At 35.1% G+C, this 27,611-nt stretch overlaps 1 protein-coding gene across 2 annotated transcripts in view; it reads left to right on the forward strand.

The window, feature by feature from the left end:
* The window catches only part of Srek1 (splicing regulatory glutamic acid and lysine rich protein 1), a 39,253-nt gene extending 13,296 nt beyond the window's left edge, over positions 1-25,957 (forward strand). The window contains exons 2-12 of one of the 2 annotated variants that reach the window (XM_070031263.1): positions 1,725-1,848; positions 2,133-2,248; positions 5,649-5,813; positions 6,196-6,374; positions 7,481-7,611; positions 8,446-8,560; positions 14,244-14,363; positions 14,715-15,077; positions 18,080-18,175; positions 20,520-20,664; positions 22,472-25,957. In XM_070031263.1, coding sequence (XP_069887364.1) covers positions 2,186-2,248; positions 5,649-5,813; positions 6,196-6,374; positions 7,481-7,611; positions 8,446-8,560; positions 14,244-14,363; positions 14,715-15,077; positions 18,080-18,175; positions 20,520-20,664; positions 22,472-22,621 — 1,527 coding nt within the window. In that variant the 5' untranslated portion in view covers positions 1,725-1,848; positions 2,133-2,185 and the 3' untranslated portion in view covers positions 22,622-25,957. The remainder of the gene's footprint in view (positions 1-1,724; positions 1,849-2,132; positions 2,249-5,648; positions 5,814-6,195; positions 6,375-7,480; positions 7,612-8,445; positions 8,561-14,243; positions 14,364-14,714; positions 15,078-18,079; positions 18,176-20,519; positions 20,665-22,471) is intronic. The other variant, XM_070031262.1, reaches the window with a different exon arrangement.
* Positions 25,958-27,611: the final 1,654 nt, after the last annotated feature.

Here is a 27,611-nt window from a genome sequence, read left to right on the forward strand (position 1 = left end):
GATATATTTTATAAAGAATTTTATTTTGGAAATTAAGGAATGGTATTTTTAAAGCACCTTAAATCAAATTTAAGATGAAAACTATCAAATTCACAGTTGACTTTTAACAGATTTAAGTATTTTTTGTTGTGAATTTCAGATTTCTTTTTATAAATGTTAACACTTAGGAAAGATAAAGTCGAACCTAACAGGTGTCAGCCTAATTATCAGTTATTACTATCATGGAAAGAAATAAGCATCTGACAACCTGTAGATATGTTTTTAAGGTAGAAGTGAGATTTCATAGTATAATCAACTTTTTGCCCCTGTTGAGTATCCTTTTTTGTTTACACTCTTTATATGTAGTTTGGCATACTAATTGGCAAGCCGCTTTAAATTTGTCACATTATTAGATTGGAATGTTTGGGATTTTTAGTGTACAAAAGTTAGGATAGCGGAAGACAGTTTGCACCTCAGGACACAAATTGATTTATCAAAGGTACTTAGGTTTTACAACAATTTTTAAAATAACTATTTACAACAGATAAGATGAATGTAATATCAATATAAATAGTATAATATATATGGTTACATAGATACATGTGTTAATATAAGTAACTAATACATATAAAATAAGTTAGGATTTCACATCTTCAGTAAGGCCTTTTTGTTTCTATGCATGTTAAGTCTATTCAAAATTTATATAGAAGTAACTGTCTTTTGAAGTTAAAGTAACATAAACTTAGTACTGTAATGTTAGAAAATAGGCAATTGCTAAAGCTACTAAAATAATTTTATTCTGCTCACTAGATGAGATGACTATTACTTAAAGCAAGTTTGTAATTCCATCTTGAATTCTATAATGTTGTTTAGATATTTACTTCTGTTCCACTGGTTGTTTTAGACAGGATTTTGCCACTGAAACCGGCATGGTGCTTTTTGATAATTTATTACGTATATTTATTTCAGCTTAGTGTAATTTTTGTACACTTTTAAAATACTTTTAATGATTTCATAATGGGAATACATAGCCAACTGCCACATATGAGTAGTTCTAAACATATCAACATGTAGTCAACTTTTAAAAAATATTTTCTTTGCTAAGAAGATAAGGAGAATGTGAAAGTTTCAGTACTAGATTTAATTTATTACAATTGAGCAGTTGAATATGGCTAATCATGAATTTACTTTGGAGTAAATTTGATTTTTAGAGTGTAGACTTTTTTCCCGTAGTTTCTAAGATTAGTATTACTCTTGTTATTAAATAAAAGATTTTATTAATTATAAGTATCCATAAGTTGGTTCTAAAAGTTAATATTTTAAGAAGTTTCCAAAGACAAGGAATTTTTTTTAATTCTCATATAATTTTTTTAACAATTTCCCAGGCCTGTTCTATAGAATTAGATTCTTTTTAAGTATCAGATATGTATTCTTGGAGAGAGGCCTTATTAACTGAATGGGTGTAGACTTCCTTCTAAATTGAAGCCGATTACATGAAGTAGGTTTTTATTTTCTTCTGTTAATTTGATATTGAATCTTTTGGTAATTAGGGTAATCCTAATTATTTGCATCACAAGTAGGTTCAGTAACAGGGTAGAGGCACTCATTAAGGAACAAATTCAATTCGCACATATTTGTTTTTTCTTTTTCTTTTTTTTTGACTAATTTGGTTATTTGCCATTTCTGGGGATTAAACTTTAAAAAATGTTCTTCTTTTCTGTATCTGATGTTCTGTGTGCTATTAGTGATGCAGCCAACACGAACGGTTGTCATGTGTAACACAACTTTCGATCACCGCGAAAACACCGTCCTGGGAAAGCGTCCATGCTTGATATCGTTTGGTTCATGAACATTAAGTTTCCAGTACAGGTGACCCATAGCTCAAAGTGTTAAATAATTGTCTACATTATTCAGTTTTTAAAATAATATTCCATTAATGAGATTGTTAGTATTTGAAGTTTTGCTCACTTTTTATTTTTCCTAGTAGAGCAGGATAAAAGGAAAGACTTAAGTTCTTATTTATTTCTTTATACGGATCTAATAGATTCATTTATTATTATTATTTTTTTAAGTGCAAGGGTAATTGTAAAATCATAGTGTAAAGTTGGTGTGGTGTTTCTGCTTTCCATAATGTTTGGAACTTGCCTCTACAGGTAAAATCCCAGAGGAATCCAAAGCCCTGTCTTTATTGGCTCCTGCTCCAACTATGACAAGTCTGATGCCTGGGGCAGGATTGCTTCCCATACCAACCCCAAATCCCTTGACTACAGTAAGTATCATAAACCATCTAAAAAAGAAGTCAGTGTTGAACTATGTAATCAATTTATCTACTTTGGACCTGTTTTATTTTTATATTTTGGTGGTACTGGAGTTTAAACTTGCCTCTTGTTGTTGTTATTAAGGGAGAGGATTCAAAAAACTACTTAGATCTTTCCCATATGTTATCACTGAATTGAACTAGTTTTTTGGAATTAATTCAAGAGTCATTTAAATTTGAGAACTAAGGTAGATAATTGATTAGAAACTCAGTTATTGAAATTTAGTTCATGAAGACTAAAGCCATCTTAAAAATATATGATGATCCACAACCTTAACGTGAAAAGTATTTTAGAAAAACATTTATCTGATGCTGAGAAAATGTAAGGTACAAACATGGTAAAAACATTTTTCATTAATCACAGAATGGATTCCTCCTTGGTGATTTTCAAGTAAGGTTAAACCAGATAATAGTATGGGCACTTGGTTTTTCTTGTCATATTCATCTTTAAAAGGAAAATGAGAGTCAGGTGCCAGTGGCTCACATCTTGTAATCATAGTTGTTTGGGAAGCTGAGATCTGGGGATCATGGTTTGAAGCCAGCCTGGGCAGGAAAGTCCATGAGGCTCTTATCACCAATAAACTACCCCAGAACAGCTGAAGTGGGAACCTGGCTCAAGTGGTAGAGTGCTAGCCTTTAATGAAAGGAGCTTAAAGACAGAGTTCAGGCTCTAGTTTAAGCCACGGGGGGGGGGGGGGGGAGAGAAAAAATAGAGTTCTTTAAACTTATGTTCTTGAAAAACAAGTCTAGAGCCAGGTGCCTATGGCTTGCACCTGTAGTCCTAGCTACTCAGGAGCCTGAGATCTGAGGATAGTATTCAAAAGCCAGTCTAGGCAAGAAAGTCTGTGAGACTATTCTACAATTATCCACCAAAAAGTTGAAAATGGAGCTGTGGCTAAAAGGATAGTGTGCTAAACTTGAGCACAAAAGCTCAGGGACAGCACCAAGGCCCCGAGTTCAAGTCCTAGGACCAGTACCAAAAAAGAAGTCTAGGGTGGTGGGGAAATGTGCCTTAGTGGTAGTGCTTGCCTAGCTTACATGAAGCCTGGGTTCAGTTCCTCAGTAGCACATAAACTGTGGCTCAAAATGGTAGAGTGTTAAATTTCAGCAAAAGAAACTCGGGGACAGTGCCCAGACCCTGAGTTCACGCCCCCGGATTGGGGAGGAAAAGACTATAAAGAAAATACAAAACTTCGAAATACAAACTTTATGTCTTTTAATGTTTATATAGCATTGTTCTGCTGGAGAGCATGACTATGGCCTGTGAGGGAACACTTATTTCTTTTCAGTGATACTGGGATTTGAACTTGGGGCATGCTAGGCAAGTGCTATACCAATAAGCCCTGCCTACAGCTCAAACTGTTTGAAAACCAACTCTTGTTAGTGTGGGAGAAGTGTAGTGAATGAATGATTGGAAGGCAGTGGATGTTTGAGATTGGAGGCATGGATAGGACATTGATTCCTAAGGGTTTTTTATATCATGGAGAGGCGTTTGCATCTTATTTTTAAGGAAATTGGTAGTTGCTAAAGGATTCCTAAGAAGAATGATAATATGATTTGGCTTTTTTAAAAAAAAAGATCAAAGTGGCTGATGTGACAAGAGTAATTAGCATTAGTTTTATTAACTTGTGTTTTCACCTTTGGGAAGGATTATTTAATGGTTGTTAAACCTTAATTTATAGTAAATATATTTGAAGGTATTGTTGGTGGTCTGTATTTTCTAAAATAACATAGTAGAAATGAAAGTGGTTATATATTTTTTTCATCTTTGCAAAATGCTTTTGTTCTTATTTATTTGTTTGTTTATTTATTTGCCAATCCTTGGCCTGAGCACTGTCCTTGAGCTTCTTTTGCTCAAGGTTAGCACTCTACCACAGTGTTACTTGTGGCTTTTTCTGTTTATGTAGTACCCAGGGCTTCATGCATGCTAAGCAAGTACCACTAAGCCATACTCCCAGCCCAGTTTTTCCCTTTTTAAACTCTTAAGATGTTCTGTTTCTTCTGGTTTAAATTCACAGTATAGTTAACATCGTCATTAGTATGTTACTAGTAACTGAATTTACTAAAGCTCTGGGAAGCTTTTTCAAAGGTTTCTGTGTACCACAGTGTAAAGTAAGAGCTTACAGTGAAGTTTTTCCTAAAGTCTGATGCTTGTTACCCTGCTTTTACTGGTAGCTAAGTAGCTTTGGGCAAATTGTTTAATTTTTCTTATGTCTTAATCTGTTTAATTGGCATAACAATAATAAAACCACAATGTTGATACAAGGCTTATGTTAATAATTTGGCAAAATGAAATGTTACGATTGTTAATCAGAAACTGACAATTGATGGGTTTGAAGTACAGTTTAATCCTCATTGTTTGTGAATTCAGTTATATTAGGTAAAAATTTTTGTGTGTCCCCTTTTCTCTGGGTAGTACTAGCATTGACTTTGTGGTCATTTTTTGGAAAAACAAATTTTGATTTTGAATTTTTGAACTCAGGGACTTGTGCTTGGTATATAAGCTTGCCATGCCTCCTACCCTTTTGCTTTTTGCTTAGATAGGTAGGGTCTCCGCTTCTGGGCATGAGATACAGTCTTCCTAGGACTTCTTAGTACCTGATTACAGGCGTACCCCACAATGCTTGGCTTGTTCTTTTACAGTTCTTTCTAATTTTTTGCCCAAACTAACCTCAAACTCTCACCCTTCTTCATTTCCCAAGTAGTAAGATTATAAAGAGCTTGACAATTGTGCTTGACAAGCAATTTCAATTGCTATCTGATATACATATTTCCCAAATCAAATAGGTGGTGCACTTCCTTGTTTCAGTACACATTCTGTAAACGTGTAATTTTTCAGTCTGTTTAGTGTCACAGTTTTTGAATTTTTATACTTCTAGTCATTTAGCATAGTGCTAAAAGGAAAATACAGGTAACCAATGATAGGCTTTACGAAGAAAATGCACATGTACATAAGCTGAGTTGTAGGGTGCTAACCAGGAGCTAGTGAATCAATAACATTGATTGATGAATCAATAATATACTAATTAAGAAGCCTTCAAACAGAAATGTACGTAAGAAAATTGTCTATTGCCTGATGAAAATGTAACTAGAGGCTTCCATATACTTAGTGTTACATATTTCCTAGGATCAGTGGTTCCAATATCAAGTAATGCTGCTTATGAAACTTTATAGACTATAACTACTTTGACTAATAAGAATCAATTGTTCAGTTTTGGAAATATACATAGCTTAAAGTTAGAAGTCTTTACTTTCCATTGTTGAATTATTGTATTCTCAAAATTACAGATGATAATTTGGATACAAATAGAAAATGTATGTTTTGTGCTTTTTTTTTTTTTTTTTAATATAGCTTGGTGTTTCACTTAGCAGTTTGGGAGCTATACCAGCAGCAGCATTAGATCCCAACATCGCCACACTTGGAGAGATCCCACAGCCACCGCTTATGGGGAATGTAGACCCTTCCAAAATTGATGAAATTAGGAGAACAGTCTATGTTGGAAATTTGAATTCCCAGGTAACTAAGAAGAAACCAAATGCGGTACTTCATTCTTTTTAAAAATATTTTCAGTTGATAAAATAATATTTACCTTAGCTGAGCACCCATGGCTCACACATACTTAGTCCTAGCTACTCAGGAGGCTAAAAGAGGAGAATTGTGGTTCTAAGCTAGTCTGGGCGGGAAAGTCCGTAAGTCTTACCTCCAGTTAACCACCAAAAAGTTGGAAGTAGAGTTGTGGCTCAGGTGGTAGAGCACTAGCTTTGAGCACAAAAGCTCAGAGACAGTGTTCAGGCCCTGAGTTCAAGCTTCAGGACCATCACAAAAAAAAAAATGTTTACTGGATTTTATTTTAGAAAACAACAATACATTCCACTGAAGTGTCACTTTGTTTCCTCAGACAACAACAGCTGATCAACTACTTGAATTTTTTAAACAAGTTGGAGAAGTGAAGTTTGTACGGATGGCAGGTGATGAGACTCAGCCAACTCGGTTTGCTTTTGTGGAATTTGCAGACCAAAATTCTGTACCAAGGGCCCTTGCTTTTAATGGAGTTATGTTTGGAGACAGGCCACTGAAGTAAGAAATCCTAAACAAAGAAATTTTAATGGCTTTTATAATTTTTAATTAAATTTTATGTAGTTAAGGCTTTTTTTTCTTTTTTTCTTTTTTTTTTTCTTTTAATAGTAATTGTCAATTTGTGGAAAGGAAGACTGCTAAGTATAAATCAAATACACGACATTTTAGCCTGTATATTTCTAATACGTTTGAAGACGTTTATTTTGTCACTTCCTATTTTTAAGGTTTGATTTACTATTTATGAACCATATGTAATGGTTTTGTGTCTTTATTTGGTTTAAGAAGTTATATTGGTTGTATAATAAGGACTGGAGGCTAATGAACAGCTTAATTTGTAGATGGGAGTATAATACTTATAGTTCTAAAAATTTGGTAAATTCAAAATCCAAGGAAGAAAAATAACATTAAGTATACCCAGCAAGCCAAATATTTTAACTTTTAATATTTGCTCACCTCCTTGTTTATAAAAAATTGGTGTGTTCTTTCAGGTACTTAATAATCCTGTATTTCTTCTGGATTATTAAGACAACCATAGTTTTATCTGAATTTCATGATTGTCTCAGTTACACAGTTTGATCTGGAGCTTATGGTTACAGAATAAATAGCTGTTCTTAGTGTGGAGGGGACAGAGGAGGACACATCAGATTCATTTCTGTCTGTTAGAGAAGCCACTCTTGTTTAGTAGAAGTTTTATCAGATGCCTCCCACATTTGAAGCTGTGTCTGACTCACCTGTGGGACAGGGTTGATACACAGTATTCTCTTTATCCTGCTAGCTTGTACAGGTTACCAGCAAAATCATATCTAAAAGTGATTCCATTTTCAAATTGATATCACAGGTTAACTTAAAATTGTAAGATGTGTAGAAAATACTTGATCTGGTCTTTTTATTGTTAAAGAAGTTTTCTCTTTTTTCCTGGCTTTTGGGAGTTGAGGATAAAAAAGTGAATCTTGGTTTTGAGGCTGACTTAGGTTACTCTGCATTTAGCTATGTCATTTTTAATGTGCTTCTGAGATATCCTCAGATTTATAAATATGTGTAACATTTTTTTGTTTCATGTTTCACCAAATGTGTGTATTTGTGATACACTAATATTTTTAATTTAGAATAAATCACTCCAACAATGCAATAGTAAAACCCCCTGAGATGACGCCTCAGGCTGCAGCTAAGGAATTAGAAGAAGTAATGAAGCGAGTACGAGAGGCACAGTCATTTATCTCAGCAGCTATTGAACCAGGTAAGGCCATATCCTTGCAGTTTAAATATCATAGAACCTTAGAACTGGAAGGAATTGTAGAAATCGTATTGTTCAGTTCCTTCATTTTACCATTGAGAAGACTGAAACTCAAGAAATAGTAAGTGGCTTGCTCAAAGAATGATTTAGTATGAATTGTATTTTCTTGTAATACTAAATTAAAGCAAAAGAGTTACTTAGAAACTTTGTGAGCACAATCAGTGTCGAGAACTGATTTGCCTGAAAGCAAAGTATGAATAATATTGTGAAGCTAAAAAAAGAGTAAGTACACTAAAAATGTTACAATTAAGCAGGTTTACATTCTTTGTAAATTTTAATTCTAATGCTAGAGAAACCATGATTTAGAAAATGTGCAGATAAGTTTTAGCAGGGTAAAGGAGTCTATTCTAAAGTGTTTTTACCTTTGAGCAGATAAATAAGAATCCAATTTAAAATATTTTACCTTTGAGTAGATTTTCTGAGTTAATACTTGGTACTTAAAACTTCAATTCTAGCAAAATAAATAGAGGAAGGCATTAAATTCACTGTCATAGGAATTACAGACGTGTTTTAATCATACATTATGGCAGCAACAAAATACTACGAACAGCTGTTTATAATCATCTGGTTTATATGTACTGCTGCAGGGTGGCTGCACTCAACGAGTTTATGCAATGACTTTCTTGGATGTTACTGAAGGATAATTGCACAGGAGGAGGATGTGCAGAGAGTAGGCCCCTTGCACTATATATGTGGTACATTCCACTTGTGCCTAATTATTAATTGGGATCTTTAATTGTTCTGAGCTTACACTGCAAAGTGGTTTTTTCCTCCCAGAGTCTGGAAAGAGCAATGAAAGAAAAGGCGGTCGATCTCGTTCCCACAGTCGCTCAAAGTCCAGGTCTAGCTCAAAATCCCATTCTAGAAGGAAAAGATCACAATCAAAACACAGGTGAGAATTTCTTAACACCATATTTTAGTGTTTCTTTTTAGTTTTTATTTTAAAAAGGATTTTAAGAAGTTTTGTCAAAAATACAAGAATTCAGAATGAAATTTGTAAATTAGTGTTTGCCTGAAAGTGTGGTTACCATTAACTATTGCTCTGATCATAATACTGTAATAATAATGGAACTTTGTCTAATTGTTAATTTTAATGTTTGAACTAATTTTCAGTTTTTGAAGTTGAGTTTCTATCTAAAGACTAGTTTTTTTTTGTTTTTCTTAAGTGAGTCTTTACACAGCAGTGGCAGATCTGTTTACATTCTTATCTGGAAACAAGGGAACATGTTTAGTGGCTAATGCTGAAAATAGTTGCAGCTGTTTTGTCATCTTTTCCTAGTCTTCTCTAGGACTATATATAACTTTTTAATCTCCAGTGCTGTATCAAATGGAGCACTTTAGCACCTTGGTACTTTTGGGGGTTAGAGCTTCCTCTGTCCACTTTTAGGCATGAAACTTCAAGAGTAACTTGTAACCTTGGTACTGTTGTTGTGCTGTGCTTAAACTCTGTTTCTGTTGTTTATTTGGTTTATGATCATAGCTTTGACAGTCAAATTTTCTTTTTATAATCTGTCATTGATTTGTGTTTATACAAAGAAGACCTCAAAATGTAAACATGCAGTATATCTTGAATGTAGGTCCCTTATGGACATGTCTGAAGTGATAAATTTCTGGTCTTCCATAACATGTGTAAAGGGCTATTGAAATGTGAAAGTGTATTGAGTACTAGTTGCATGTCACTTATGTTACTAGTTGCATGTTACATATGTTACTCATGTCTTAAGGAGAGAGGGATAAGCATATGTGTAAATTGTGTGCAGAGGAGGATGCTGTGGATTCAGCCTTACCTACAAGCTCAGTTGAGGTTTTTTTGTGGTGACCAAGGAGAATCAAAGAATGAGATACGATACTGTGACCTTTCTTTGATTCTTGCCTGACTACTAATATTGATACGTACTTTTGTTACTGTTTAGTTTGCAAAATCTGTTGGGATATGGTTGTATTATCTCTGAGCTCTTACAGTAAGGCAAGTTAAGACCAAGGGAAAGAGAAAGAAGTTAATTTTGTGTAGAAGGAATAAAGCAGTGCAGCAGAAGCCAGAGTTGGAGAAGGAAAGTAGAACCAGAAGCACATTGGCTTGAGACCATGGACATTTCTGTATGTTGACAATATATGTGCGTAGAAGGGGACCAGGTAGAGACACCAAGGAAATACAGAATTGTACTGAAGTGTAATAACTTTCCTGAGGAGGAAAAAAAAAGACTAGTGTCTTCAATCTCATTTTGAAGTGCTGATAATCTCCGTGTAGCTTTTATGTGTTTTTGAAATTATGATAGTTGAGCCATATATTTTATCCATTATCCACTAAAAGTGTGTGTGTGCCTGTGTTTGCACACGTGTGCATGCACTAGTACTGGCACTTGAACTCAAGAGCTTCATGTTCTTCCTTAGCCTTTTCATTCAAGGCTGGTATTCTACTATTTTTGAACCACACCTCCACCCCTGGCTTATTGCTTTATTGAAAATAAGAGTGTTGGATTTGTCTACTTGGGCTGGCTTTGGATTTCAGCCTCTTAGTAGTTAGAGTTACAGGTGAGAACCATCACCAGCACCCAGCTAATGTTTTATTTACATTTTAATTTTAAGTACTATATATTTGGGTATTTCCCTGTTTAAAGAGAAAATTGAAATTAAAAATTCTGATTTTGGGGCTGGGAAGGTGGCTCAGTGGTAGAGCGCTTGCCTTGCATGCATGAGGCCCTGGGTTCGATTCCTCAGCACCACATAAGCAAAAAGAAAAAAAAAAGCCTTGAAGTGGCACTGTGGCTCAAGTGGTAGAACGCTAGCCTTGAGCTGAAGAGCTGAGGGACAGCGCCCAGGCCAAGAGTTAAAGGCCCCTGACCAAATTTAAAAAAAAAAAAAAATTCTGATTTTGATATTTGTGAGAGTACTTTCATATAAGTGTACCTATATAGCTAGTATTAGAAAATAGTAGCTCTTGGCACATGTGTGTCAGGTATATAGATACATGTATGTTCTTTTTGGTCAGCACATCCTGTTTTTACATATGCATTTAGAAACATGTAATCTTAACAAGTTCCTAAACAGATATAAAAGAAGATGCATTCGTTTTTTAAAAGAAAGAGGGAAAATCTGTTACTGAAAAATATTGGATGTAAGGATCTTAACCTTGAAGGAGCCTCTTAGGCTCCAAGGGTCAGGGATGGTAACAGGCCTTTCTTGGCTTTCCCTCCCCTGCCAGGGGCAGCTGGAATTCCTCAAGTCTTGCTCTACCCTCTAGACTTAGCAGGGGTCTTGCTCTTGAGCCAACCTTATGTACTTCTTCAGCCTTTTCCAATACTTCTATACCTGTTCTTCACCAGATACAAAACCACGCCCATGTGGGAGCTCACAGAGTTTCATTCAGTAGAATTTCTAGTTCCTAAACGGAAAGAAGCAGAGAAGGTTGGATAAGGGGCACTAAAATACCCTTAAATGGGAGGAATATGTTCTTAAGTTCCACACTGCAATGGGATGGTTTTAGGTTATGAGTTTATTATACCTTTTACAAAGAACTAAAGGAGATGGAATTTTAAATTCCCATTTGATTACTACATATTGTATATGTATTGATTTATCACATTGTATCCCACAAATGTGTAAACTTTTTCAATTAAGAAAAATTGGTATGATTTACGCTCCCTTTCGCCATTGTTCCTTCCCTTTATGATGGTAAGAGAGAGGAAGATTTTTCTTGTGATGATGTTTCTGGCTAGGACTTGGGAATTATGTTTCTACTTTGTTCAATTTTTGATTTTTTCTTCAGAGAGATAGTGTTAGAAAATGTAGGAATGTAGATACTATACAGAGTGGTTACAGTTTCATGAGTAAGGTAATGAGTACATTGCCTATTGAGCATTGTTATCCCCTCCTTTGTTTGTCCCCTACTGTCCCTATCCCCCCCCCCCAAGTTTGTTTTCAACATAGTGTCTTGTATGTCATCATTTCAATGGGTCAGTCTGTATCCTTGTTTTAGCATTTTGTAATTTCCCTTCCCCTCCCCAAATTAGAAAAATGTATATACAAGATGCAGGGTACTGGAATCAAATACAGTGACAATAGGGTTTATGTCATGGGGGAAAAACATATTAAAAAAAAAAACCACGTTGTACATTAAAAACAACAGCAACAAAGAAAAAAACCTCTTGTGTCCCTATCTTGGGGTTCATTTCTCTTAACATCAGTATGGTAGGAATGTTGTATTTTTAAGTCAGCTTTATAGACCAGCATAGGAACTATAAGACATTTTACTATGTTTTAATGAAAAGCAACTAACTTAGAAATGAACTTTGTTAGAACATGACAGTAAGTTACTATTTATTTATAAAAGTATAATTTTACAAATTATAAAGAATGAAAAAACTACTAGTGATAATGTATCTTGATGTTTGGCTAGATTATCCCTACTCTTTTCTTTGGTTTGGGTTTTTTTTTAAACTGTATTTTTTTTGTCTTTTCATTTTTGGTACTGGGGATCGAACCCAGGATGTTGCACTTGCTAGGCAAGCACTTTGCCACTGAGCTACATCCCAACCCTAGATTATCCCTACTCTTGATTTCATTTAGCATTCATAATCACAGAATTGTTGGTAGGTAAGATAGAGCTGAAACTAAAATTTAATTTCTTTTGGGCAGTGGATTTTGAACTCTAAATCTAAATGGTGAAGTAGAAAGCAAGTGATTGGTACAACCTATGCTTAGGTTTTTGGTTGTTGTGTTTTTTTTTTTAAGTTTCAAGCTAGGTGCCATTGGCTCACACTTGTAATCCTAGCTACTCAGAAGGCTAGGTCTGAGGATTATGCTTTGAAGCCAGTTGGGGAAGGAAAGCCCAGGAGACTTTTAACTCCAATTAAGCACTAAAAAAGCCAGAGTTGGAACTGTGACTCAAGTGGTAGAGCACTATCCTTGGGCAAAAAAACCCTCAGGGACAGCACCCAGACCATAAATAAATTCAACCCCAAGACTGGCACCAAAAAAAGAAAAGAAAAGAAGTTCCTTTGTTTGATTAATGTTAGAAATTAACTGCTTTGAGGAAAATAAAGCAAGAATTTATATTTTAGCATAGTTTACTAGACTAGAAATCTTTAAACTTTAAGTACATAAAAGCAAAGGCACTTTAAAAGATTATTTTTTATTACCTAGCCTTTGGTGGCTAATACCTGTAATCCTAGCTACTCAGAAGGCTGAGATATGAAGATTTTGGTCCAAAGTCAAGCCTGGTTGGGAAAAATCCATGTTTCTTATCTCCAAATAACTCCAAAAAGCTGGAAGTAGAGCTGTGTGGCACATCTATTCTTGAGCAAAAAAAGCTCAGGGCGCTTGCCTTGCATGCATGAGGCCCTGGGTTCGATTCCTCAGCACCACATAAGCAAAAAGAAAAAAGCCGGAAGTGGCGCTGTGGCTCAAGCGATAGAGTGCTAGCCTTGAGCTGAAGAGCTGAGGGACAGCACCCAGGCCAAGAGTTCAGGCCCCATGACCGGACCCCAAAAAAAAAAGTACACATTTCTTTTTTTTAATAATCATACTTTGAATTAAAAGTTTTAAATATTTACTCTGTAAGGCTTTAGGCAATTTTACATACATGGGATTGAGTCCTTATGACACCTATGGGAGATCTAGGTGAGAATCTTCTTCCTCTACAGACTAAAATTTAGACAGGATAGGAACTAGTCAGAACTCATGGTTAGTATGTGTGTGTGTCAGAGCTAAGTTTTAGGGCTGCATTGTCAAAACTCCAAAGCCGGTGAAGCTGTTTTCTTTGTTACTAAAGCTGTGTGCAACTAGCTTAACTTCATGTGTAATGATTTTTATTTTGTCTCACTGTTATGAAGTACTGTGATATATTTTCTTCCACATTCTATTTTTTTTATTGTAAAATACTATACAGAGGGTTACAGTTACATGAGTAAGGTAATGAGTACACTTCCTATTGAGCATTGTTACCCCCTCCATTGTTTTCCCCCTACCATCCCTTCCCTCCCTCCCTTCCTTTTTTTTTTTTTGATTGTGATTAAGTGATTACATAATTTCCCGAATTTCACAGTATTGTGGAATAATGATGCTCATTTAAAGTCACAAGTTCATTCTAACTTTCCTGGAGCAAATTGTCTATCACAGTCTATAACATATAGCGGTGTACACATGTTATACACCATACACCACATTCTATTTTTTTGTGGCAAACTAGTACACACCCATTTATAGATCTTACTGAGCCACATAACTCTGTCAAGATGAATCATAACCAGATTACAAGCAAACCAAGAGTTAAAGACAGTATATGGTGTGAAAACTTAGGCTAACAGAAAAATCTTTAATTTGAGGCATCTAATATTTTGGTGGAAAAGGAAGTCTTTCCTGAAAATATCAACGTAAGTCTGACATAGGAAATAACTATTTAATTCTTTCTGTTTTACACATTGAGACATCTGGTAAAATTTCTAATTAATGAAGAGGGTTTTAAAATATTTATTAATACTATTAGGATAAATGTTTACAATTTCTTATTTAAAAGACGTAACTTTTTTATAGTTGAAGTTCTAAGTTTTGATTTCCTAACATTTGTTTTTCTTCAGAAGTAGATCCCACAACAGATCGCATTCAAGACAGAAAGATAGACGGAGATCTAAGAGCCCACATAAAAAACGCTCCAAGTCAAGAGAGAGGAGGAAGTCAAGGAGTCGTTCACGTTCGCGGTGAGCTTCAGAGAAATTATGTATAAGCTGTCATTGGTTTCATGTTTTAAAAATCTGTGGTTTATGTTTATGAGAGAAGTAAGTTTTTCTGATTGTTTTAGTAATCTAGGATTAATACTCATTGTCACTTAACTTGAATCTGACTATAATTGTGACTCATGAGGTTTCCAAACTACTTAGCCTGGTAATCACTTCATTCACCAGCTCTGTGTACACCTGAGTTATATAGAAATTTATATGTAGTATCTGTAGCCATTATACATTATTTTGTGTTGGTAAGTTTTGAAGGGGGGAGGTCCTTTTTGCGTAGAATTATTTTAGTTATGAATTTATTTCTGTTTGCTTTTCAAGGGACAAGAGAAAAGATACACGAGAAAAGCTGAAGGAAAAGGAAAGAGTTAAAGATAGAGACAAAGAAAGAGAAAAAGAGAGAGAAAGGGAAAAGGAGCGTGAAAAAGAGAAGGAACGGGGCAGGAACAAAGATAAAGACCGAGACAAAGAACGGGAAAAGGACAAGGAAAAGGATAGAGAGAAAGAGCGGGAAAAAGAACATGAAAAGGAACGAGACAAAGAAAAAGAAAAGGAGCAGGACAAAGAAAAGGAGCGTGAAAAGGACAAAGCCAAAGAGGTAGATGAAAAAAGGAAGAAGGATAAGAAGTCCAGAACACCACCCAGAAGTTACAATGCCTCCAGACGATCTCGTAGTACCAGCAGGTTTGATAATAATTAATGTTTTTCACTAAGCGGTTTATTAATGACAAATGGGAACTTAGAGTTTAGCTAAAGAGAAAAGATAAACTGAAAATGGTACCAGTCTTTTCTCGGAACATTTCCCCTAATTGCAAAGTGAATAGTTCTTGAGAAGGATTGCTACAGTACTGAATCTATGAGAAAGGAGGTGATGTTGGACAAGATAATTGAAAAATTTTAGCTGTGTTTTACAGTACACTATTTCAACACAGGTGATTATTGTAATTATTTTCTTGGAGGATAGGATGTCACTGTAGGTATTCAAAAATACTAAAATTTAAACTATATATAAAATGTTTATGTATATAGTAATATATGAAATTATATATATATCTAGATTGAACTACTAGTCTTCTATTCTTTGAAATAGCGTGGTAAATTTTAACAGGCAAAAATGATTTTTTATTTGATTGATTTATTTATTTTTATTGTGAACATACTGTACAGAGGGGTTACAATTACATGGGCAAGATAATGAGTGCATTTCTTATCAAGCATTGCAGCCAAAAATGATTTTTTAAAGTTGTTTCGTAGTCACCTGGATTAATATTTTATCTTTCATGTTGCCTGTATAACACTGAAATTTTGATTGTCCTTTGTCAGCTTAGCTGTTTGTCTTAAGACCTTTCAGTTTACCAATAGGTACACTGCCATCAGGTGGCAGCACGTTGCCATAGGAAGGCTGCAGAAGACAGCCTTCCCCAGAGTTATCTAAACCTATGAAACCATGACTAAATTGGAATTTCTTGTTAAATTGTCTCATAAAGATGTTAAAAAATACAGCAAATATTAATGATGAGTTTTCATTGAAAACAATTTGGGATAAAGGAAGATGTTTCCTGGTTTTTAAATTTGTGCTTTTACAATTTATTAATAGCCTTTAATATTAAAAGATAAGGGGTAATGTCAGACTTTCGTTGGGTACTTTACTATGTGCCAAATACTATGTCTACTGACTTTTTCATGTCTCATCTTACTTAATTCTCACAACGGCTTATTAGAAGATTCATAGGAAACTGAAGGTTAAGCTTCATTCTTAATAGAAAAGCACTCTGCCTCTTGAGTTACATCTCCAGCCCTTTTTTTTACTCTCTTTAAAAAATTAGATATTTAAAAATTTTTAAATTCGTTTTTATTATAATAAAGGGAGATATAGGGGCTGAGAAGGTGGCTCAGTGGTAGAGCACTTGCCTTGCATGCCTTAGGCCTTGGGTTCGATTCCTTAGCACCACATAAGCAAAAAGAAAAAAGCTGGAAGTGGCGCTGTGGCTCAAGTGGTAGAGCACTGGCCTTGAGCTGACGAGCTGAGGGACCCACGACCAGACCCAAAAAAAAAAAAGAAAAAAAGGGTGATGTACAGGGGTTACCATTTCATAAGTCAAGTAATGAGTACATTTCCCTTTTTATTTGTTTTTTTGTTTTGCTGGTCCTAGAGCAAAACTCTGGGCCTGGACACACTGTCCCTGAGCTGCTTTTGTCCAAGGCTAGCACTCTACCATTTGAGCTATAGCACCACTTCGGGCTTTTTCTGAGTAGTTGATTGGAGTCTCATGGACTTCTTTGCCCTGGCTGGCTTTGAACTATAATCCTCAGATCTCAGCCTCCTGCGTAGCTAGAATTACAGGCACAAGACACCAGTGCTCAGCTGAGGACATTTCTTTTTGACCATTTGCACTATCATCCAATGCTTTTTTATTCTGATTATTTTTCAGATAGTGTCTTGTTTTTTGTTTCAGGCAGGTCCAGACCACAATTCTTCTGTTGAAATTGGGTCTCATGAATTTTTCTGTCCAGGATAGCCTGGATCTGCATTGCTCCCAGTATTTACCTCCCAAGTAGCCACCATAGTTTTTAAACTATTTGGTATTTATTGCTTACCTTGCCATATTTAGATTCTGATTATTAAGTTGATAGATAGCAGTAATAGTGGGAATGGCAATTTTTCTATAAAACAGTAATTTACATACCTTTTTTTTTGAGATACCGAATAGTAGTTCACAGAAAATTTGTTCCACAGAGGGCAGCAAGAAGCGTAGTTAGATGAATGACTAAGGACCTATAGGAAAAACATTATAAATTATTAAGGAAGATTTAACTTGGAAAGAATATGAGACATCAATTATTGTTTATTTGTAACATAAAAATGAGATCCTATACCCTTTCTCATTTCAAGTCTTACATGATGGTTTTGTAAGTCTGTATAATTTATGGTTTATATTTTAACCTTCACTAAAATCAGATAATAGTACATATTTATAAAGAATGTGAATTTAACTGGCCTTTAAGGGGGTTAGAGATGTAGCTTAAAGGTAAAGTGTTTATCTTGAAGGAGGTCCCTTCATGTGACTCTTAGCACCAAAAAGGCAGGGCGGGGGGTGTTAAAGTACACATAAAGAGTAGTGGTGCTTTTATGAAATTCCAGCACTTGAGAGGTTAAGGGAATCAAATTATGACTTTGAGGCTAGCTTGGGCTATATCTTAAGATCCTGTCTAAATTAATAAACAGGCTTCTGAAGAATACTACTTATTTGAGAGTATCAAGGTCTCTTTTACATTTATATACACATACACACTTAAAAAAAATTTTAAGGCAGTGCCAGGGTTTGAACCAAGTCTTATGATAGCTTGGCTGACATTCTACCAGTGAACCACCCTTTCAGCCTTGTTCTGCACTGATTATTGAGGTAGGGTCTTGCTTTTGCCCAGGTCTGAGCCTAGACTACCATCTCTGCCTATTTTACTCTTGCTGCTGTAGCTTGGATGACAATTAAACCATACCCAACTACAAAGTGAGAAAGAATCATGAATGTATGTTAAGCTAGTCCTTAAGTCTCAGTCTGATCTCGTCTCCTAAGGAACTAGGATTATAGGTGTGATCCAGTGGTGCCCAACTTTCTTTTACATTTTTTACACTACTGTTTTTTTACCCAGTTGTGATTTTTAAAAATGACATTTCTGACTTGTAGGGAAAGGCGGAGGAGGAGAAGCAGGAGTTCTTCCAGATCACCAAGAACATCAAAAACCTTAAAAAGAAAATCTTCTAGGTCTCCATCCCCTAGGAGGTAGGTTGATAATAAGAAATAATTTAAAAAAACAATTTGGCCCCTATACATGAGAGTTTATTTCTTGGCTTTCTTCTGCAGACCTTTGATTCTTACACTAGTATCACATTTTCAGTTATTGTAATTTTACAGTTATTTTGAAATCAAGAAGTCTTCCAGCTTTTTATTTTTTTATTTTAAACATTGTTATGGTCTTTTGCAGATCCATCAGGATTCCATATAAATTTTAGAATGTTTTTCTGTATCTGCAAACCAATGCTATTGGTATTTTTTTCTTTTTATATTGGGGTTTGAACTCAGAGCCTGTCACTTGTTGGCTGGAGGTGTACCATTTGAGCCATATCTCCACCCTGACTTTTTGCTTAGTAATTAGGAGATGGAGTCTTGCAGATTTTTCTGACAGGACTGGCCGCAAACTGTGATTCCTTCCTTGTCTGTTTCCTGCTTCGATAGGTTTATAGGCTTGAGTTACCAACACCTGGCTGCTATTGGAATATTGATAGTGATTGCATTGAGACAATATATTGCTCTTGGTTGGTATTTTAATCTTAACAATATTTAAATCTTATTTATGTCTTTCAGCACTGTGTTATCTTTTCCAGTGTACAATTTTTTGCCTCTTTTAAGTTATTATTTCAGCCTTTTTTTGTCTTCAGTTACTTTTCATATCTTTTCCTATCCTTTTCTCTTCCCTTTCCCTGTGTCTGCCAATGGCAATTTGGGTATTTATAACATTGCACAGGGGCTGGGAAGGTGGCTCAGTGGTAGAGTGCTTGCCTTGCATGCATGAGGCCCTGGGTTCGATTCCTTAGCACCACATAAGCAAAAAGAAAAAAAAAGCCAGAAGTGGCGCTGTGGCTCAAGTGGTAGAGCTAGCCTTGAGCTGAAGAGCTGAGGAACAGCGCCCAGGTCCAGAGTTCAGGCCCCAGGACCGGACACCCGCCCCCCCCCCAAAAAAAATTGCACAACAAAGGCTAATAACTGCAGACAGCTCACAAGAAGCATATGTGTCTGTCTAGTCATGTACCTAATAACTTTGTGGCCTTTGGGCCGGATGTTTCCTATGAGAAGGCTAGTGATATAATAGTAGGTTATTTGAACTTTGCTAGTGGTCATTCAGCTCTGCCTAGAACTACATCTGGTTCTTTATTTTTGTTTTTCCTTCTTTAGTCCATTTTATTCCCATATTGCTTTGAAAAATACATAAGAAAATACTGTACAATTACATCTAATCCACGGGTGATTGTATCCAGGATTTCCTATGGATACCAAAATCCATGGATGTTCAACCTTTACACAAAGTGATATATTTATAAATGATGTAACCATCCTCTTGGGAACTTTTTAATCTCCAGATTATATATAATGCCTAATACAATGTAAATTCTATGTAAACGATTGTTATATTATTTTAGAGACAAGAAAAAATGTCAAGGCTAGGACTATCATTCAGTGGTAGAATGCCTGTTCTCAGTACCACCAAAAAAATACATACTTAGTACAGATGCAACTTTTTTTTTTTTTTTTGTCCAGTCCTGGGGCTTGAATGCAGGGCCTAGCCACTGTCCTGGAGTTTCTTTCACTCAAGGCTAGCACTGTACCAGTTGAGCCACAGTGCCACTTCTGGCTTTTTCTGTTTATGTGGTACTGAGGAATGGAATCCAGGGCTTCATGCATTCTAGGCAAGCACTTTACCGTTAAGCCACATATTCAGCCCAGATGTGTCTTTATTCCCATATATTTTTTATTTGTTGTTAATTGAATCTATGGATTCTGTTGAATCCACAGATACAAGCCAACTGTATTTGGTCTTATTTTTGTCCTTATTCCAGTAGATAAATAAGTCTTGAATATTTAAAAAGTAATACAAACTGACAGTGTGTCATGTTTTATGTGAACACATTGTGGTTGCCGCAAAATGATATGTATCTGTAAAAATCGAATTGAGCTAAAGAGTACAGGTCAGATCATAGGCTCCCCATCCCTTTTTTTTTTTTTTTTTGGGTCCGGTCGTGGGGCTTGAACTCTAGGCCTGGGCGCTGTCCCTCAGCTCTTCAGCTCAAGGCTAATGCTCTACCACTTGAGCCACAGCGCCACTTCTGGCTTTTTTCTTTTTGCTTATGTGGTGCTGAGGAATCGAACCCAGGGCCTCGAGCATGCAAGGCAAGCGCTCTACTACTGAGCCACCTTCCCAGCCCCCCCCATCCCATTTTTTTTTGTCAAACCATTTTAATAGTATCATTTGTAGTGGATTATTTTAGAGATCTTGTATTAGATAAGGGTATTTAGTCAATACAATAGGTAGTTTTTTAGAATTTTACTGACATATATCAATATTTTACAGTCGAAACAAGAAAGACAAAAAGAGAGAAAAAGAAAGGGACCATATCAGTGAAAGAAGAGAAAGAGAACGTTCAACGTCCACTAGGAAAAGTTCTAATGACAGAGATGGGAAGGAGAAGCTGGAGAAGAACAGCACCTCAGTTAAAGTAAGTAGCAATCAGGACCTGGGCATAAAATAACTGAGATTGTTTTTAAACGGCAAGCTTTTTTTTTTTTTTTTTTTTTTTTGCTGGTCATGGAGCTTGAACTCTGGGCCTGGGCACTGTTCTGAGCTCTTCAGCTCAAGGCTAGCACTTTACCACTTGAGCCATAGCACCCACTTCCAGCTTTTTCTGTGTATGTGGTACTGAGGAATCGAACCCAGGGCCTCATGCATGCAAGGCAAGCACTCTACCACTGAGCCACCTTCCCAGCCCTAAACGGCAAGCTTTTTGAAGCAGCTGTATCCTGTGTATTGCTAGCGTTGTTAAATATTATTAATATTAACAATTTTTAAAATTAAAATTTAAAGAGACAGTATTTGTGCAATTGCATTCTTTATAGAGAATTGAGAGAGTGGCATACAATAAGAAAATTTTTTAGAAAATCTACAGCTAATAAATATATTTGGTTAAGGTTTCTTCCTGATGCCATTTTCCTCAGTATATACATTTCTGCAAATTTGATGAGGCTTTCTGTTACTGCTTTTGTAACATATAGCTAAAGTCAGGTTTGTTGAATAATACATAGTTGAAAGCCATTTTCCACCAAGCAGACTTTTTCTTGGATATTTTAAATACTTATGGAATTGTATCTGTTTACTATCCTTAAGGCATATTTATATTTGTACATCGTGAGTTCTAAAATTACATAATTTTTACTTACTCTCATTGCAGAGGTTTCTTGCCATCACTGGTGATAACAGTAATATCTATTGAATGTGTATTCAATATGTGCCACATATTCTTTGTTCTCATTTAAGCTGAGGACAGAATTTGGCCTGTTCTAGAATAGTCTTTCCTGATAGGATTTTCTCCATTCTCCTATTTTTATTTCTCATTGCATTTTTTTTTTAACTATTTTTTTTTGGGTGGGGGGTGGCTTTTCTGTTTTGGTACTGGGGATCAAACCCAGGACATTGCACTTGCTAGGCAAGTGTTTTGCACTGAGCTACATCCCAGCCCTCTCATTGGATCTGTAAAGCAGTTTCTTTTTTTTTTTCTCCATTCCTGGGGCTTGAACTCTGGGCCTGAGCACTGCCCCAAAGCCTCTGTGCTCAATGCTAGTGCTCTCTCACTTGAGCCACAGCTCCACTTCCAGTTTTTTCTGAGGAGTTTATTGGAGATAAGCATCTCACAGACTTTGCTACCCAGGCTGGCCTTGAACAGTGATCCTTAGATCTCAGCCTTGTGAGTAGCTGGGATTACAGGTATGAGCCACTGGCACCCGGCTGAAAGCAGTTGCATTGTTTCAATAGATATAGCTCCTGTTCTTAGGTCTTTCATAACATTCATTCTACACTTAGAATTTTTGTTTCACTTATTTTAATTTCTGTGGATTGTCCATCTTTTGAAGAAAGCAGAAAGGGCAAATTTTGATAGCTTTTTGCATGCTTCTTTTTGTATATGTGCCAGTCCTGAGGCTTGGACTCAGGGCCTGGGGGCTGTCCCTGAGATTTTGTGCTCAATGCCAGCACTGCCATCTAAGCCACAGCTCCACTTCCAGCTTTTCAGTGGTTACTTGGAGATAAGAGTTTTATGGACTAGCCTGCCCAGGCTGGCTTCCCATTGCCATCCTTAGATGTCAACCTAAGTTGAATAGCTACTATTCTAGGCATGAGCCATTAATACACAGATACATGCATTTTTAGTGGAAGAAAAGACTCCAGTTTTATTTATTCCCCAAAGATGAAGTTACATCATTTAGTGAAAATAGACAGGTTGAAAGTAGTAAATATGTACTTTAATATTGTAGGAGAAAGAGCACAATAAAGAACCAGATTCAAGTGTGAGCAAAGAAGTAGATGACAAAGATGCACCAAGGACTGAGGAAAGCAAAGTACAACAGAATGGGAATTGTCAGCCAAATGAAGAGAGCCTCACTACCAAAACAGAAGTGGTATAGGACTAATGTACCTTTACAGTCAACGCTGGAATAAAATCCAAAGCTTTCCATTCTCTCAGCAAGACGTAAACAGCAAGGAAACCTAATGGAGTATAAAGATAGACTCTAAAGCTTCTCCAACTCTTAGTTGATGTTGTGGACATCTTGTTACTGAGTAAGAAAATAAAGCATGGACAACATGAAAATACCAGATGTTACCCAAACTCATCATCTAAAATCTGTGCATTTCCATGGTGGCTGACACACTTGTGTGGTTTGTTAGTGTTTGCCAAGAACCATTGCAAACAAATTAAACATCAAAGATCCACCTTTCTATTTTCCCTAAAGACTTGAGATAAGCATTGGAGACTCTTTAAAAAATGCTAGTTACTGAATTTTGTATTGTTTTACTTTTTTTAAAAAAAGTTCAATATATATAGGTTGATGTGCTTGAAATCGGTGCAGATATATATACACACACTTGTAAGTGCAAAGTATGTAAGATGTTTTAACAGTTACTTCACAGGATTTACAGTGATTGTGGTAAATTCTCACTATTGTGTTTTCTTTTGCTCACTGCTTAGGACAGCAGTTTTTCTTTAAATAGTTTTACAGATTAAAGTTACTTAAATAAGTGGATTATAAAACAACTGACAATGCATGCTACTGTTCTCTTTCAAAAAGGAAGAGCAACTGTGCTGAATACTAAAAAAATATATTAGTATTCAGTGTTTAGAGTCAACGGGTCTACCCACACAGTAACTGTTTCTTTTAGAAGTTTCTTGATATTTCCAAGCTTATTATGAGTACTATTGCAGTGTATTTTTTCAGCAGTAGGTGGCAAAGGAAACTGGGTTTTCAAAATGGGCTATGGAGCACAAGCTGAAGCTTTAGTGCCTTCTACAATGTGGTATACTGTTTCTAGAGTTTTATATGTGTTAGTCATTCTCAATTCATATGTAATCTAAATGGTTACTCTATTGACACCCATAGAGAAGCATATAAGTGGTATGCAGAAGAGCTTACTTAGAGAAGTCCTGTTTTGAAGACTTTAGGGTTTAATTAAACAACAATTCAGTTTTGGGACCATCTGTTTTATACTGTGATAATTGAAAATGAACATGCTTTTATTTTCCTCAAATCAAACCATTTAGTTGACTATTTTGGATGGCCTTAATTATTACCTCTCAATCATATTCTCATAAGTGATGTGTAGAAATTATATTTAAAGGGAGGACTAGGAATATACAGGATCTTGTTTTATGTTTAAAGATGCATTTACTTGAGTTTAAAATATAGGTCATCCATCATTATTAGGCTTGCTTTTCACAGAAAAGTATTTAAATGACAATAGTTCTAAAGTTTTCTCCCCAAACGATTACCTGTAGTCTCTGAACTCTTTGCATTGTTACATTTCCAAAAAGTGATAAATTAGCATGTTAAAAAAATCAAGTATAATTATTTTAATGCAGTCTAATACAATCAAATTACTCAGTTGCCTTACCTCATGGGATGAGTTATAGATTTAAAGCTAAGTAGCACATAAGTTACTTGGTTTCAACTTGAGTTTTAATGTTAATACTGTTGAAACTTTTAAGCATTTGGTGGAGAATGGAAAGAGTTGCCCTTTTTGCAAGTAATGAAGCCTGATTTGATTATGAAGCTGCTTAATCATCTTCATGTGTTCAGAATTACTGTGTTTTTTTCACTGTGTACATTAAAATTTTAGCAAATGCTTTACTATGTAAAGTATAAATGGTCATTGTAATCATTCAGCCACATATGTTGGCTGGTAAACAGCTTATTCTGATATAAGAATGCTTGGATGCATATGGGAAGATTGTGAAGGAGTGTGTGTCTTACATCAACAGCTGTCTTATTTATGATATGTAAGTAGAATAGAGCATATGTTTGGATCTTTGTTATTTTTCAGTACCATTTCTCTAATAAAGCTAAGTATTTTAGAGGAAAGTTATTTGTTTATGCATTTCATAAACCATCTAACTTCATCTTGCTCTTGTTTTAGTTGTTACAGAGATTGTTTTGGGAGGGTGCATGTTTGTGTGGGGACTATAAAAAAATCTTTTAAAATTTAAGTGTATTCTTGTACTCTGGATCTTCATTAAAATATTTTTTATGTTGGAAGTTAATATTTAATTTGATTCCTACTGCTTTGTTTTGTTGTTGTTGCTGATAATTTATTCAGCACTAAAATAATCATACCAATCATGAAGAACTGATAGTTAACGTTGAAAATGGACCGGAACATAAGAGATCTAGAAAGTGAAATTAGGTTTGTATGTAGGATTTGACTTTTACATGGAAGCAAAGCTCTTTAGGTCTAGAGGTGCAAGTGTGTATGAGAGATATAGATAGACTTTTTTTCTCTGTTGTTCACTTAGACTTGGTAAGTTTCCATTTCTTTCAGGGTATTTTAGTTTTTCTTTAAGACTATCCTTTCTCATCCAAGGTATATGTCAGGAAAACTTGAGGTAGTTCCCAGGTGACAGCCTGGTAACGGGGTGACTTGTCTTTCTCACAGTTCTGAACCATTTGTGTTGGTGCCCTCTCTTATTCTGACTTTTTAGCAGAGCACACTAATTGATAACTTCAGGTGAGATCCTTTATAAACTGCCTAGTTATACATGGGGGAGTTAAATATTCTTAAATGGGACAATTATTTCCATGTTTTTTTCCACCTCATCTAAATAGCTGATAATTATATACACTAGTAAGATTGTGACCTTTTCTGTGTTTGGAATTTTTTGAACAGGCTCATTGTTATGTTGACCTTTATAAGTGTCAGACGACATACTCAAAAATAAACCTGGCATTTATTACAAAACTTTTTTGTCAAATAATTTTTTTATTCTTTTGTATTGCTATCTTTATTTTAAAAGTAAAAAAACAAAACCAGAAGAAGAAACTTAATCTAGACCTGTTCTCAGCTGAAAAATTTCCATATTTAAGGGTTATAATGTTTACTAATAAGCTTTAAAATTTGACTTTTAACCTACATATATAACAAATATAGATTATGATTTATTTCACTTAATCATTTTTACTTGTTGACTTAACATTTGTATCCATGAAAAGGGCTTCATCAATGAGTCATGTCTTACATTTCCACAAAAGGTGAAGTCAAGCCATTTCCACTGTTAGTGTTTTTGTATTTTTTATTTTAATTATTGTGTATGATTAGTGTTCTCTCATGTTAATTTACTAATGTAATAGTCACTCAAATTATTTTTATATTTCAAAATTAGTGCTCTTAAAAAGGTTTAATTGCACATCTGGAAGCAGGTATCTAGAATAAATATAAAGTAATGTTAGAATAAAACTATTTCCCTACTTTAATCTTTGGTTTGTGGATGATTTATTTTGTTTTATTGACATTATTATTACTAGTATTACTACTACTATTGATGGTTTTGCCTTAAAAGTAATATTATTAAAAAAAATAAAAATTTGTGGTTGGGGATTTAACTCGATGGAAGAGCACTTACTTGCCTAGCAGATTCAAGGCCCTGAATTTGGCCTTTTGCTCAGGAAAAATAAAGCTAGAAAAAAAATTAAAGTGACTTAGGATTTTTGGGGGGTCAATATTTAGGTTAGATTTAGTGACTAATCTCTTTTTTTATCCCAATCTAAAGTAATTCATGGTTTCTAGCAATTAAAATGATCAGTTCATATCTACTGTAACTTCATTTTCGGTGGTGCTGGGGATGAGCCCACATGCTGATCCCACATCCTAGTGTCGTATACCCTCTACTTCCAATGCAACGTTTTCTAGTATTTTTAAGATGGGTTTTTTATTTGTTGCCTGATATTTAAAGCTTAAATGCAAATACATTTTAATTTGGAAAATTAGCAGTTTTGGGGAGACCAGATCTTGGAATGGAGTAGTAGTTTCTTGATTAGTTTTTGTTTGCTAGGTAATTAACTACATTAATTCAAGTCTGTGAAAATTACACATAAAGAATAGAGATTGGTTTCTACCAGTTTAAAGGTATTGGGGGGGGCAACATATTTTATAGGAATAATCTAGAGAACTCCTAATTGCCACCAACATTAAACTTGAATATAATGTGGAACATATATATATAGATAAATTTAATAGTTTAAAAAAGTTGTCCTAGTCTTGTATAGTTTAATAGAACAGAACTACAGATTATCCAGGTAAGATTTTGGGTCTATATTTATGGGAGTAGGATTGTTTTTAAATGTTTTTATAATATAATTTTATCAAATGATGCAATTATTTTGCTATATTTTTAATAAAATGAGAATCTTGAAATCTTAAAATTTAACATTTGTGACATTAATTTGCATTTCTCAACTTTCTTTTATAACTGCAAGGTGGTGTTGGGCTCTTCTAGGGTTCAAAATTATTACCAAAATTGGGGTTACTGCTTTTCATATTGAACAGTTTTTTTGTAGTGTTCTAGTAAATGACAGTTGTTCTCTCAGCTTCCCTTTTGCTCATGGAATCAGCCTCCTAGGATGTTTGTGCAGTAAAAATAGTCTCCATGTCTTAAAACAGAAAAGTGGAATGAATGCCTTCCCCCATTTTTTTGGAAGTATAGTTATCCCTTTGGTCAGCGGGCTTAAATACTTGATATAGTTAGCATCAAGTGAGAGCCTGTTAATCAAAAATACCTCTTTTTAAAAAATTACCTGTTGGAGGGGAAGGGAAGTGAAGGGTAAACAAAGGAGGAGGCTGCAATGCTTGGTAAGAAATGTATGCATTATCCTGCCCATGTAATTGTAGCCCCTCTGTACAGTATGTTCTCAAATAAAATAAAATACAATTAAAAAAAAATTACCTGTTGGAATAAGTTTAGAATTGTGTGTGACTTAATAGAATACCCATCTAATAATCTTTAAAAGATTATTTGGTCACAATTTTATAGTACATGTAATTTTTATAATTTGTGTGTGTGTGTGTATGTGTGTGTGGTCATGGGCTTGAACCCTGGGCCTGAGCACTGTCCCTCCAGCATTTCAGCTC

This window comes from Dipodomys merriami, unplaced genomic scaffold (genome assembly GCF_024711535.1).
Source record: "Dipodomys merriami isolate MVZ:Mamm:240054 unplaced genomic scaffold, mDipMer1.0.p SCAF_20, whole genome shotgun sequence".
In the NCBI taxonomy this organism is placed as follows: Eukaryota; Metazoa; Chordata; class Mammalia; order Rodentia; family Heteromyidae; genus Dipodomys; species Dipodomys merriami.